The sequence below is a fragment of the Dendrobates tinctorius genome, unplaced genomic scaffold, assembly GCF_039654945.1.
Source record: "Dendrobates tinctorius isolate UK_male_01 unplaced genomic scaffold, ASM3965494v1 ptg000064l, whole genome shotgun sequence".
NCBI lineage: Eukaryota > Metazoa > Chordata > Amphibia > Anura > Dendrobatidae > Dendrobates > Dendrobates tinctorius.
The window spans coordinates 50,236,059-50,251,079 of record NW_027361732.1 but is presented as its reverse complement, the minus strand read 5'-3'; the positions used below and the strand labels follow the sequence as shown (position 1 = coordinate 50,251,079).

Sequence of the window (15,021 nt, the reverse complement as noted above, 5' to 3'; positions counted from 1 at the left end):
GCTTTTGTCTTGCAAATGCTAAAGTAATTTACCCTTTCATTTCTTCTTTCCATGTTTTGTTTTCATATTGTGCTAATATATGCGAATTTTGCAAATTTGATAGCGTATTCACTAACCCCAATTCTTGAAAATAACGTTAATCTGGACAGCTGTAAACTAATATAATGGTATGGGTGCAAGTTAAAGATGAACTTGCCAATTGACTTTCCTTCTGTAATGTGATTTTCAGCGTTCATGCATTCCGCTCCAGGATGTAGTGTGTCATGCGAATTCTCGATCCACTTCTGAAATATGTGGATGTGGTGGTTTAAATTGGGACATGCAAAGCTTGCCTTTTGTGCTGGATTGTTGTTCTGCTGGCTGTTATGCTTCTGCCTTAAATACCGATGTTCACAAAAATGCCTGTATATTTCTACGCTTGGCAGACCATGCCAGTACCTTAGCATGCAGTCATTAATTTTCATCATATTAGGCGCTGCAATTGCATGAACTCCATGAATCTTGTGGTTTCTGTCTCTGTACCAGGTGGTCAGTTCAGAAGGTACATGGGTACAGCTGGACAAGAACAGCATGGTAGAATTCTGTGAGAATGATGAAGGGGAGGCTTGGTCCTTGGCTAGAGATGCTGGTGGAAATCAATACCTCCGTCATGAGGATGGCAAGTTTACAACCTTTCTTTGATATAATATACTTTATTATAACCTTTGTTATAATTGAATTTCTGAAAGGTGTTTTGCGCCAATCAAGATAACTGAGCAATCACCTTTAAAATTAATAAAATAAAAGCTTGTATATAAATAATTTTTTTGCCCTGCTTACTGTCCTGTGTATTGTCATCATGTGTATCAAGCTTTCAAGATTTTTGTGTTCAATGCAGTACATTGTTATTGAAAGGGTTTGTATCCTCCTCATTCTTCAGGAGCGCACCGCTTCCCAGCCTCCCTGCTTCCTGGGAGTATCCTCTTAAAGGGAACCTGACACCTAATCTGAGAGCAGAATAATGGAGGGACAGAGACCATAACGGATCACTTACTGTGCGGCTTAGTGTAGTTTTGATAAATCTCCTGCTAATTTAAACAGTATCACTAGAGGAGTAGTAAACCCACTGCCAGGTAGTCAAGCATATTTATGAGCTCTGTATAACCCTGCCCCCAATGCTGATTGGCAGCTTACTGCTTATGTACAGTATTACACACAAACCTGTCAATCAGCGGTGTGGGCGGGGCTATTCAGAGCCCAGCATTCAGCGAACAGCTAGATCGACAGCATGTAAAACTGATTTTTATCAATATCCACAAGCAGCTTAGTAAGTGACACATCACTGGATTAAGCGTGCCTGCGCGGCGATGCTCTCAGATGAGACTTTAACAGTAATCAAAAAACACACTATACCGTACATAATATGGCCAAGAGCATATTCACATCAAGCTCTCCCAAACTATAATCAAAGTCATAATAAACATTATATATAAATTTACTGCGTGTGGCTTGCTGCTACTCCTTTTCCTTTGTTGCTCTCAAATGGGATCAGACATCAGGTTTTTTGCCACCTCCTCTTAAGCTTTGTTGTTTTTAAACAAAGCCTAAGATTTGTATTATTGTCTAACAAGTCTGTGGGCCTGATTTTTTTTTTTTTTTTTTTTTTTTTTTTTCTGTCTTGTGGTATTTGTTGACATTTTTCTACCGTAAAATTAAACCAAAATGTTTTGTTTTGTGTGCCCCGTTTTGCGACTTCAAAGCAAGAAGTTGCATGTTTTCTAAAAGGAAAGGTGGTCTGGAGTGAGTCTGAATAAGGTATCCATGAATCAGGCCCTGTGGTGCTCAGTATTCAGAAAACCGTTCTATAGCTCAGTACCGAAGTAGAAACCATGCGGCTCTCACTTGCAGAAAACCCACGTGGGCATGCAGCATGGGAACGGATTAAGACAATAGACACTTTTGTTTCTGCTGGGGCCAAAAAAAAAATCATTAAACAGCTGAGTATTCATGTAGCCCTATAGATGTAAAGGCATCTTGCTTTTCACTTGAGCGTGGTGATTTAGCAGTAACTGAGTAATCTTTCTGGTTCTCCTTCCTGCAGAGCAACCTTTGGATCAGGGATCTCAGACGCCGCCTCCAAGCCCATTTTCCATTCAGATATTTCGCCGTACAGCAAGTGGAAACATCGTGCCAGGATTTGATTATGGTCTTGGAAATAACGGTATGATTCTGTCCAATTTGCTTTTGTTTCCAGTGCCAAGAGTGAACATGATAAAGGCTGTGTTCACATGAGGTTATGTGCACACGCTGTGGATTCGCAGCAGTTTTGGCTGCATTTTACAGTACCTTTATTTCCTATGGGAAAAAAAACGCAGTGCACATGCTGCGGATTTTTCTGCGCGGTTTTGCTACAGGTTACAATCCGCAGCATGTCAATTCTTTGTGCGGTTTCCGCTGCGGTTTCACACCTTATCATTATGAGGTGTGAAACCGCAGGCTAATCCGCAGGTAAACCGCAGGACTTTTGTCCTGCGGATTTTCCAACAAAATCCGCACAACCTAAAAACTACGTGTGCCCTTACCCTTACCATATTGCCTTTGTTTAGATTAGGAGTTTTTTCTTGCATTCATACTAATCGTGTCCACAGCATCTTATTAAGCTGACTTGGGCCAAAAGGTGCGCGACCATTTAAGTTGAGTGGTATAGTAGACAATGCGATGAAACACAACAGTATCCAGAATAGGCATACAAGGTTTTCTTGCATACATCCAGAGGCATTTGACAAGAGCTTTTCTTGGCATACATGTCCATAAACAGGACCAGTATCCAGGGGTGAGTTATACAGAATATCAAACACACTCACTACATGGATTTAATGTAGACCTTTTATACATAGTATATAAACAATTCAATGGTATGTTCACACTTAGCTTTTTTGATATTTTCATTTCTGCATAAAAAATGAGTACTATTGGGAGAAAACCACATTGGAAATTAAATGCTTTTACTTTATCGCCTTATTGGGGGACACAGAATACCATGGGTGTATGCTGCTGCTGCTAGGAGGCTGACACTATGCAAAAACAAGAAAATTAGCTCCTCCCCGGCAGTATACACCCACCGACAGGCACCAAGCACCTCAGTTTGTGCTTAGTGTCTGTAGGAGGCGGACCGGGATCTCCCCAGATCCGCAGTTTTAATCCAATTTTCCTTTCAAGTTTAGTTTGAACTTTTTAATTTTTCCCTCTTTTCTCTTTTAGGTCCTTTTCCATCGGGAAACAGAGTATATTTATCACTCTGATTTCCCATATCATGCGGCTGAGCGAGCAGTGTGGTGTCACCCACATCGCAACTCTCAGTACCGCAGGCAGGACTTTTCCCTTATCACCTTCTGGTGACAAGGGTTACGGACTGGTGGCTGGTCCTTGCCGATTCCCCCTCCTCACCCCTTTCTCGGGACAGGGCTGAGAGGAAGACGGCGATCGCAGGTGTTTCAAGCCGTCTTCTGCAGGATGCGGGTACAGAGGACTCCTTCCCCTCCCAGCGGCCTGCCGTTTCCCCGTGGGCCCCTGTGGTCATCCTCTTCTGGGACGTCAGGTAAGTGCCTGTACGTTCCCTCCAGCCCCGCATAAGCTCCAGTGACATGGGAGAAGAAGGGACCTGGTTTTGCAGTTCCACAAGTTTAAATCTCCCGCCCTTTTCTGCCTGTCGCGCGCTCAGCGCTTGCCTTCCTTCACTTTCCCTGCTCTAGCCAGGGAGTCTACGGGGATCCCCTCACTCACCGCAGCGTCAGGACCCTGTCAGATCATCCTTAGCGCGGTATGTCGGGCATGGGGCTGCGGCGCCGTCACGGTGGGAGGCACTTTCACTTTCCCCTCAGCGCGGGGAATTCCTCTGCTCTCCCTCCTCCCTTCCTGAGCGCGCTCTTTTCAGCGCGCCCTTTCTAGCCCATCACAGGGCTTCTTTCTCTCTTGGATGCCAGCCCCCTCTTCTGACATGCCCTCCCCAGGCGCTATTAACCAATCACGGCGCGGCCGCTAAGCTCCGCCCCCATCTCCCAGCACAGCGTTTCCTGATGCCTGAACCACTCTTTCCTGCGCTGCTTGGGGGACACTTCGGCATTTTTCTTCTGCTGCTCACAGAATCTCGGTAGGCTCGGCTCTGGGACAGGGATTAGCTCCCCTCGGCAGTTATTCCCTAATATCTGCAGCCAATCAGTGCAGTTTACTTATGCCCAACCCTTCAGGGGATCTCTGCGTCAGGCCCACCGCTACCTATTACGCCTGTGCGCGCTGTAAAAAGAAGTGGGCATCGGGTCAGTCGTCCCCATTCTGCCCCCCCTGCAGTCCTTCAAATATGTCAGCATCTCAGGAACGCACAGAGTCCCGGGCGGAGGGCACTCTTCCCTCCTCTCTCCCCCCGGAGTGGGCCATTACAATGTCACAGTCTGTTTCTGACTTGACAAAAGTATCACAGTCGCTGGTCCAGGTCTTAGAACGATTACCTCAGCTATCCTCAGCCACCTCTGCTCCGACCACCTCTCGGGGTGAGTCGTCCGCACCTGACTGCGACCTTCAGAGAGACAGACAGGGAAGGACTTCTAGGAAGCGGGCTCTGTCCACTTCGTCTTCGGGCTCGCAGGGCCCTTCTGCGCCCAGGCCTCCTTCTCCTTCCTCGGATGACAATCTTCAATCAGGCGAGGATTCTCATTCGGAAGCTAGCTCAGAGGGGAACAGCGTTTCTAAAACGCGGGACATGGTCGATAGTCTTATTGCAGCTATCTTCCAAACACTAAAACTTAAACAGGATGAGGCTCCAACTCAGGAAAGCTCTGTTCTCCTTAGACGAGCCAGACCTCCGTCTCAAACTTTTCCCAATCACGACGATTTCGACACTACCTTATCCAAACACTGGGAGCGCCCTGAGCAACGTTTCTCAGGCCGCAAGTACTTGGACGTTCTGTACCCCTTTGACGCAGAACTGCTCTCAAAGTGGTCCAAGGCTCCCGAGGTAGATCCTCCAGTTTCCCGGATAGCCTCAAAAACTGTGCTCTCTCTGCCAGACGGGGCATCGCTCAAAGATCCTACTGACAGGCAGATTGAATCTCTGGCTAAGTCTATCTTTGAGGCTTCTGGCGCCTCTCTCTGCCCTATTTTCGCATCCGCCTGGGTGGCGAAGGTCATTTCCGCTTGGGCAAAAATTCTTCGCAGAGGCATCTTAGCGTCAGCTCCTCAAGACGAGTTGGCAGATCTTGCAGATCAGATTAACCAGGCGGGAAAATAACTTTTGGCCGCCTCCTTGGACGCGGCCGGCTGCGTAGCAAGGGCTAACAGCAACATAGTAGCTGTACGCCGAGTCCTTTGGCTAAAGTCATGGAATGCGGACACTACTTCGAAAAAGTCGCTTACCAATCTGCCATTCCATGGCTCTAGGCTCTTTGGAGCAAAGCTGGATCAGATAATTGCCGATGCCACTGGAGGTAAAAGTACTTCGCTTCCCCAGTCTCGACCAAAACGTCCTTTCAACAGAAGGGGGTTTCGACCGTTCAGGCCCTTTCGTCCCTTCTCTGCCACGGAGAGAGCCACTCAACAGGATCGGCCGCCTGCCACCAGGGAGCGGGATCAGAGGAAACCTTCCTACAAACCCGCTCCTCGCTGGAGATCTAGAGGTCAATATTCCAGATCTGCAGGAGCCAATTCCGGCAGATTTTCGTCTAAGTGACGGGTCACCCCCACCTGGAATTTCTTCCAGGGTGGGCGGCAGACTTTCCTTTTTCACGGATGCTTGGCTGTCCGTTGTAGACGACGCTTGGGTCAGAGAACTCGTCGCATCCGGTTACAAAATCGAATTTGCTTCACTCCCGAACAGACGGTTTTTCCGGTCTCGGCCTCCGCGTCAGCGGGCCCAGGTTCCGGGTTTTCTGCAGGCCATTTCCTCCCTTCTTTCCGCCGGAGTCATTGTTCCCGTTCCCTCAGACGAACGTTTTTCCGGGTTCTACTCCAATCTCTTTGTAGTCCCGAAGAAAGACGGCTCTCTTCGTCCTATTCTGGACCTCAAATTGCTCAATCGCCACGTGAAGATTCTTCATTTCAGGATGGAGTCTCTTCGGTCGGTGATTGCTTCCATGGAGCCCGGGGAATTTCTCTGCTCGGTGGACATTCGGGATGCCTATCTGCACATTCCAATATGTGTGCAACATCAGAAGTATCTTCGATTTGCGTTTCAGGGAGACCACTTTCAGTTCACAGCTCTCCCTTTCGGCCTAGCTTCAGCGCCCCGGGTTTTCACGAAGGTGATGGCGACCGTCATGGCCATCCTTCGCTCCAGAGGGATCCTCATCATCCCTTATCTAGACGATCTTTTGATCAAGGGTTCGTCTCGCCAGGACTGTCTCCGGAGCCTTCAGATAACCCTGGACACTCTCAGCCGCCTAGGTTGGCTGGTCAACAAGGAGAAGTCCATTCTGATCCCCACCCAGCGTCTGACCTTTCTGGGTATGGAATTCGACACGGAGCTAGCCCGTGTTTTTCTTCCAAAGGAAAAATTTACAACTCTGGCCAAGGGCATCAGAACTCTCAAGAGGCCTGCTCCCATTCCCATTCGGTTCTGCATGAAGGTCCTGGGGAAGATGGTGGCCTCCATGGAAGCAGTGCCCTTTGCGCAGTTTCACCTTCACCCCCTTCAGCTGTTTCTGCTTTCAGCCTGGGACAAGACCACGAGGTCCTTGGAACGTCCTATTCGGCTTCCTCTCAGAGTGAGGCAGTCTCTCACTTGGTGGCTACAGCCAGCGTCAGTTCTCCAAGGGAGGTCCTTCCTTCCGCCTCAGTGGCGAATCGTCACCACCGATGCGAGCCTTCTAGGATGGGGAGCCGTGTTCCATCAGAAAGCGGCCCAAGGCCGCTGGAAGCCACAGGAGTCTCTCCTTCCAATCAATCTTTTGGAGATCAGGGCAATTTTCCTGGCCCTTCTTCACTGGCAGCCCCTCCTCTCCGGCAAGCCGGCCCGTATTCAGTCGGACAACGCCACGGCCGTGGCGTACATAAACCATCAGGGGGGCACGCGCAGCAAACAAGTAATGTCAGAAGTGGCCAAGATACTACGCTGGGCAGAACGTTACGTTCCGACAATCTCCGCCGTCCATATTCCAGGGGTGGAAAATTGGGCAGCCGACTTTATGAGTCGCCAGGGCCTAGCGTCCGGCGAATGGTCCCTGCACCCGCGGTTTTCTCAGATATGCGACCGTTGGGGCACCCCGGATGTCGATCTCATGGCATCTCGGATGAACCACAAGGTGCCGCAGTTCGTAGCCAGGTCCAGGGACCCTCTAGCCGTCGCATGCGACGCACTGGTGACTCCGTGGTCCCAGTTTCAACTTCCGTATCTGTTCCCGCCTCTGGCATTGATACCTCGGGTGGTCAAAAAGATAAAATCGGAAGGCGTACCAGTGATTCTAGTCGCTCCAGATTGGCCAAGACGGCCTTGGTACGCGGAACTGGTCAACATGCTCGCGGACGTTCCCTGGAGGCTTCCGGACCGTCCAGACCTTCTCTCGCAAGGCCCCCTTTACCACGAGAATTCTCAGTCTCTGAATTTGACGGCATGGCCGTTGAGACCGCAATTCTGAAGGAATCAGGTCTGTCCAGTCAGGTTATTCAAACTATGATCAGAGCCAGGAAACCAGCCTCTTCCCGCATTTACTATAGGTACTGGAAGGCTTTTTTCCGTTGGTGCGATGATAAGAGTCTTCCCGATGTCTTTTTCTATCCCGTCTATCCTGGGGTTTCTTCAGGCTGGGTTAGACGCGGGTCTGTCCCTCAGTATGCTCAAGGGCCAGGTTTCCGCTCTCTCTATCCTCTTCCAAAGAGAGCTAGCTTCTCTACCACAGGTCAAGACCTTTCTACAAGGGGTTTCCCACGTGGCTCCTCCTCATCGTTCGCCAATAGACCCGTGGGATCTCGACCTCGTCCTTAGCGCGCTCCAGAAGGCGCCGTTCGAGCCTCTCCAGGACATTCCTTTGTCCCTTCTCTCTTGGAAGGTCACCTTTTTGATCGCCATTTCATCCATCAGAAGAGTTTCTGAATTGGCGGCCTTGTCATGTCGTTCTCCTTACCTCATTCTTCATCAGGACAAAGCCGTCCTCAGGCCCGTTCCTTCTTTTCTTCCAAAGGTAGTTTCCGCTTTCCATATCAATGAGGATATCGTCCTTCCTTCTTTTTGTCCGGCTCCATCTCATCTTCTTGAGAAGTCTCTCCACAAACTGGACGTAGTTAGAGCCCTGCGTGTCTATCTTGCCAGGACCTCTTCCTTTCATCTGTCCGATTCCTTGCTGATCATTTCTGAAGGTCGCCAGAAGGGTCTTCCGGCTTCCAAATCCACGATCGCTCGCTGGATTCGTTCTACCATTCTGGAAGCGTATCGTCTTCAGGAAAAGCGGCCCCCTCCGGGAGTAAGAGCTCATTCCACCCGGGCTGTGGCGGCTTCGTGGGCTGCTCGTCACCAGGCCTCGGCCATGCAAATTTGCAAGGCTGCAACCTGGTCATCTTTGCACACCTTCATGAGGTTCTACAGGGTTCATACCCAGGCCTCGTCTGATGCTGTGGTTGGTAGGAAGGTTCTGCAGGCGGCGGTGGCTCACCGGCCGACCTAAGCCTTTCAGTTACTTTCGTTACTTATTGCTGTTCCCACCCTTGGGACTGCTTTGGGACGTCCCATGGTATTCTGTGTCCCCCAATAAGGCGATAAAGAAAGATGGATTTTTGGTTCTTACCGTAAAATCTCTTCCTTGGAGCCTTCATTGGGGGACACAGCACCCTCCCTGTTTCAGTTGTACCGTGTTGGGTCTTAGAGTCCCTTGTTGGGTTGGTACATATGGTTCGAGTTTTTTCTCGTTGCTTGTCCTACTGCTTTTTCACCATCTGAGGTGCTTGGTGCCTGTCGGTGGGTGTATACTGCCGGGGAGGAGCTAATTTTCTTGTTTTTGCATAGTGTCAGCCTCCTAGCAGCAGCAGCATACACCCATGGTATTCTGTGTCCCCCAATGAAGGCTCCAAGAAAGAGATTTTACGGTAAGAACCAAAAATCCATCTTTTGTGTTTATTGTATGCAATTGGGGGAAAAAACAGTAAAAATGCTTAAAGAAATAACATGCCGCGTAAAAAAAAATATATACCAAAATTGACGAAAACGCACTACAAAAACACTGTGAATGTGACTTTAGAAATTTTGCAGTTATTGTAAAACGTATGTTTTTTTTCTAAGCACGGGGGGAAAATGCATCAGGGCTTAAGCCTTTATCCTACCCAGATAGGCATTGGAAACAAAATTCCTATGACAGTAGTCAAAGGAAAATGAAAAGATCCAAAAAAATTATAAAAACACAATGTTTATTAATAATTTATAAAGATACAAATACAAAAAATTAAAAAACCAGAGAAAAGTCTCACAAAGAGAGATGCCACTAAAAATATTATGTGAACATGATCTTAAACCAGGTATGCCATTAAGCCATAAATGAATCAAACAGCAATAGAAAATACTGGGTACAAAAATTCCACAATAGGTAACAAGTGTATAAACAACTACTCAATGATAGAGGAAAGTTTTCATGTAACCAAAAACAGGATTTTTTGGGTTGCTTACCGTAAAATCTGATTCTCGGAGCCTTCATTGGGGGACACAGAGACCATGGGTGTATGCTGCTGCCACTAGGAGGCTGACACTATGCACAAAAAAGGTTAGCTCCTCCTCCGCCGTATACACCCCACCGACCGGCAGGAAATTCCTCAGTTAGTGAGAAAGCAGTAGGAGAAGTAACGGAATAGATTGGTTACAGTTGAGTTGTTCGTTCTGTTTTCAATCGACAAACATAAGAACAGGAGTTATAGAACATGGGAGGGTGCTGTGTCCCCCAATGAAGGCTCCGAAAAACAGGTTTTACGGTAAGCAACCCAAAAAATCCTGTTTTCTCGTTCGCCTTATTGGGGGACACAGAGACCATGGGACGTCCCAAAGCAGTCCCTGGGGTGGGAAACAAACTTCCATCAGGCCAGTGGACTCACCACCGCGGCCTGCAGAATCCTTCTACCTAGGCTGGCGTCCGCCGAAGCGTAGGTGTGGACCCTGTAGAATTTCACAAAAGTGTGAACCGAAGACCACGTTGCAGCTTTGCAAAGCTGCAGCGCGGAAGCTCTGTGGCGCACCGCCCAGGAGGCACCCACCGCCCGGGTAGAGTGCGCTCTGATCCCTGAAGGAGCTGCACGATGCTTGACCCGGTATGCCTCCAAAATTGCCGATCTGATCCAGCGAGCAATAGTGACCTTTCCTTGCACCGTCTGGAATGATAAACAGAGAGTCTGACTTCCGCAAGGAAGATGTCCTGGCTAGATAGACTCTCAATGCCCTGACCAGGTCCAGCTTGTTCAAGGATCGCTCCCGAGGATGAGCTGGGCTCGGGCAGAAGGATGGCAGAACAATGTCCTCATTGAGGTGAAACGAAGATACCACCTTTGGAAGTAAAGAGGGCGGAGGCCGCAGAACTACCTTGTCCTGATGAAGTACCAAAAAGGGAGAGCGGCAAGAAAGGGCCGCTAATTCTGACACACGTCGGATGGAAGTAATGGCCACCAGAAAGGCCACCTTCCAAGAAAGGAGGGCAAGGGAAACATCCCTGAGAGGTTCAAAAGGAGGACCTTGCAGAACCCCAAGAACGAAATTAAGATCCCAAGGATCCACGGGCGCTCGGTACGGAGGAACCGTGTGAGCCACACCCTGAAGAAAGGTTTTGACCTGAGGCCGGGAGGCCAGCGTCTTCTGAAATAAAATGGACAGTGCCGAAACTTGACCCTTCAAGGAACTGAGAGCAAGCCCCGCATCCAGCCCTGTCTGAAGAAACGCCAGAACAGAAGGAAGCGAAAAAACCATGGCCGCGATGTCAATGGCCTCACACCAGGAGAAATAGGCTTTCCAAGTACGGTAATAGATCTTGGAAGAGGAAGGCTTTCTGGCGCGGATCATGGTATGAATCACTCGGTCAGAGAATCCTGCCCGTTTCAAAACCTCGGTCTCAACAGCCACGCCGTTAAATTGAGCGACCGAGAATTGGGGTGGCAAATCGGGCCTTGCGACAGCAGATCTGCCCTGTCGGGAAGCTTCCAGGGGGCGTCCGCGAGAAGGTTGACAATGTCCGCGAACCAAGACCTTCTGGGCCAATTCGGGGCGATGAGGACGACTGGAATCCCTTCTGCCTTGATTTTCTTCAACAGCTTGGGAAGAAGAGGCAGGGGAGGGAACAGGTAGGGGAGCTCGAACTGTGACCAAGGAACGGCCAGAGCGTCGGCGCCCACTGCCAGGGGGTCCCGAGACCTGGACACGAATTGTGGTACCTTCCTTTTGAGGCGAGACGCCATGAGGTCTACGTCCGGGGTTCCCCACCGACGGCAGAGCAGATGAAACACCTCCGGATGTAGGGACCATTCCCCTGCCGCGAGACCCTCGCGGCTTAGAAAATCGGCGGCCCAGTTGTCCACGCCGGGAATGTGAACCGCGGAAATTGTTGGAACAAAGGTCTCTGCCCATTGAAGAATTCTGGACACTTCCGCCAGGGCTGAGACACTCCGTGTCCCACCTTGTCGGTTGATATACGCCACCGCTGTGGCATTGTCTGTTTGAATCCTGACAGGCAGGCCCTTGAGGCGCCGTTCCCAGTGGACGAGAGCCAGAAGGATCGCTCGTATCTCTAGGACATTGATCTGCAGAGCTGATTCCTGAGTCGACCATCGACCCTGAACAGTGTGATTGCGGAACACTGCACCCCAGCCAATGAGGCTGGCGTCCTTTGTGCCAATCTGGGAAGAAAGGACCGCCCCGAGAGAATGAGGGGAGACGTCAACCACCAGTTGAGAGACCGCTTGATCCGGCATGAAAGACGAACCGGACGATCCAGAGACAGAGCCGACCTGTTCCACCTGGACAAAATGGCCTGCTGGAGGGGCCTGGCGTGAAACTGGGCAAAGGGAACTGCCTCTATTGCTGCCACCATCTTCCCCAGAATCCTCATGGCTGTCCTGAGAGATGAAAACCGTGCGATCTATAGTGATCGGACGCCCTGCTGCAGGGAAAGAATCTTGCCTTGTGGGAGAAATACCCTTGACCGACGAGTGTCGAAAAGAAGGCCCAGAAACACAAGGCGTTGAGTAGGGATCAGACAGGACTTTTTCCGGTTGACGATCCACCCAAAACTGGACAGGGTGTCTAGAACGATCGCCACACTTAGGCGGGCCTGATGAAAGGAGGGAGCCTTGATCAGAATATCGTCGAGATACGGAAAAAGAACAAGACCTCTGATCCTCAACAAGGCCATCAACGCCGCCATAATCTTCGTGAAGACCCTGGGAGCGGTGGCGAGCCCAAAAGGGAGCGTGACGAACTGATAATGTTCGTGGTGAATCGCAAACCACAGGAACTTCGGATGTCCGGGAAATATGGGCACGTGTAGATGGGCATCTTGGATGTCTATGGAACACATGAATTCCTGCTCCTTCATGGAGGCTATCACCGAGCGAACCGACTCCATCCGGAAGTGGCGGAGGCGAACTCTCTTGTTGAGTAACTTGAGATCCAAGATGGGTCGAACCGCCCCATCCTTTTTCGGCACCACAAACAGGTTTGAATAAAACCCTGTGAAGCGTTCCGATTCGGGAACGAGCACAATCACCCCGGAGCTGAGGAGAGAGGCGATGGCCGAACCGAACCCCGGGATCAAGGCAGGATCCCGTGGCGGACGGGATGGAAGAAGCGATCCCGTGGAAGAGAAACGAACTCTATTTTGTATCCTGTCGATACAACCTCTCTGACCCAAGCGTCCTCTACTGAGGCGAACCAGACGTCACTGAAGAAAAGAAGTCGACCTCCCAATTGGAAGGGACCCACGGAAGACCGATGATAGTCATGCGGACGTAGACCGTCCAGATCTAGATCTGGGTGGTCTTCCCTGGGAAGAGTGGGACTGCCAGGACGGAGTGGGCCTGAAGGAGACCTTCTTTCTTTCCTGACGTGCTTGTGGCCTTTGCTGGTTGGAAGGGTTTTCCGCCGCATTGAAACGGCGGAAAGACAGAAAGGGACGGAACTGACGCCTTGGAGGAGGTCTGCGAGGCTTGGATTGGGGGAGAAGAGAACTCGTACCTCTGGTAGCGTCCTTAATAATCTGGCCCAATTGGGACCCAAAGAGACGCACTCCTTGAAAAGGCAGATTAGTCAGACTTTTTAGAGGACAAGTCCGCCTGCCAGACCTTGAGCCAAATTGTACGTCGGATTGCCACGATGTTGCTTGACGCCTGAACCGCGCAAGATGCGGCATCCAAGGAAGCAGAAAGCAGATAATCCCCCGCATGGGAAATCTGATTGGCGAGATCGGCCAAATGCTCCGGTTGTGCCTTATCCAGAATGCCCTGCCGAAGGTCCTCTGCCCAAGCGGATATAGCCTTTGCTGCCCAAGATGAAGCAAAGAGTGGACATACCGCCGCAGATGCCGCCTCGAAGGCAGACTTTGCTCGGGATTCTATGATTCTGTCATTAGAATCTTTTAGAGACGCTACACCCGACAGCGGAAGAACAGCAGTATTATTAGAGAGTCTGCATACGGGAGGGTCCACTGAAGGAGAAGCGGCCCAGTTGTCCGTGAGCTCTTTAGCGAACGGATACAGCACGCCGAGACGCTTTCCTCTTTGAAAGCGTCTAGTCGGATCTTCCCTTTCCTTGGTAAAAATCTTCCCAAACTCGGAATGAAAGGGAAACACCCTGGAAGGTGTTTCGGCCCGTCTGAACGAAACCTCCTGATCTGAGGATTTCGCAGAGGCGTCAGTGATGTCGAAGGTATGGTGAATCGCGGCAATGAGGTTCTGCACCGTAACATTCATGTTCGCATCCTGATCCGAATCCAGCTCTAAGACCCCTTCAGATTCCGAAAGCGCTTCACCTGACTCGGGAGAGGAGGCCCGAGAGGGAGACTGCTGGGGAGTGTGGGGTGAGGTAGGGCGAGGAGAGGACTCCGCCTGGAGATCCTGCCTGGGTCTCTTGCGACTGACACTGGCTGGCTCAGATGGGACGTCCTGGGACGTGCAAGGTCCCGCAGAAGCTCCCAAGGGCAACTTATCCAGAACGGCTACTAGGGACTGAGACACCTTGGTGAGGTCTGCCACCGACTGTGATAGGGAGGAGGCCCAACCCGGCAAGGGGGGCTCACTCACCCCTGGGGCTATGGATGGCTCCTGAGCGGCGTCGGGCTGGATTGGATTGCTACAGTCCAGGCAGAGGGGAGAGGACTGACCCCTGAGGTCGTGCCGGAAGGTTGGGGGACAGAGGGCGGAGAAGGGTCAGTCTGCCGTGCAGAGCTACTCACTGTCCGGTGTCCCCAAAAGCGATGCTGCTCGACCTGTCCGGGGATGCAGATCAGGGAGAAGTCCGGCTGGCCGTCCCAAAGAGGCAAAAAGCTGCTTGCAGAAACTGCTCAGGGGCTGGGGAGCGTCTCCAGCTGCGTCCGGCTGGCAGGCTGTGAAGATGGCGCCTGCCTGTAGAAAAGCGCGGGTCCCGGGGAAGGGGAAGGGCGGAGCTCCTCGCAGGGTTAATAATTGCTGCCCTCTAGCCATTATATGCTGGGCAGGAGAGGGAAAGGTGGGGGGAGGGCCTGGGGAGAGCTGGAGAGAAGCCCGCTTAGAAGAAAGGGGCGGGGGGCGTGGCCGCGACGCTGCAGTAGGCCCGAACACAAGCCGGGGCCTAAATTTAGTTGCGGCGGCCGCCTGTCAGCAGGGGGTCGGCGCGGAAGACGCGTCGCAACACCGGGCCGCGTCCCTGCCCAGAACTGCCCGACTCCAGCGCTACCCCTGCCGAGATGGAAAAAAGGGGGGGGGGAGCGCAGAACGAGGCCCGTGAAGACCCGGGGCCTGCATGGATGCGGTGACCGTGGGGGGATGCGGAGCGTGCAGGGACCCTAACGTGGTCCCCCTGGCGACCGCTCCAAGAGAAAACGCCGGGGGAAGACTGACATA

General features: G+C 51.2%; 1 protein-coding gene across 13 annotated transcripts in view; it reads left to right on the top strand.

Annotated features, from left to right (window-relative positions):
• MYCBP2 (MYC binding protein 2) overlaps nucleotides 1-15,021 on the top strand; it is a 439,899-nt gene that overhangs the window by 324,608 nt on the left and 100,270 nt on the right. For all 13 annotated transcript variants that reach the window (XM_073580415.1, XM_073580420.1, XM_073580409.1 and 10 more), the window contains 2 exons: nucleotides 526-658; nucleotides 2,081-2,200. In XM_073580415.1, the coding sequence (XP_073436516.1) occupies nucleotides 526-658; nucleotides 2,081-2,200 (253 nt within the window). The remainder of the gene's footprint in view (nucleotides 1-525; nucleotides 659-2,080; nucleotides 2,201-15,021) is intronic.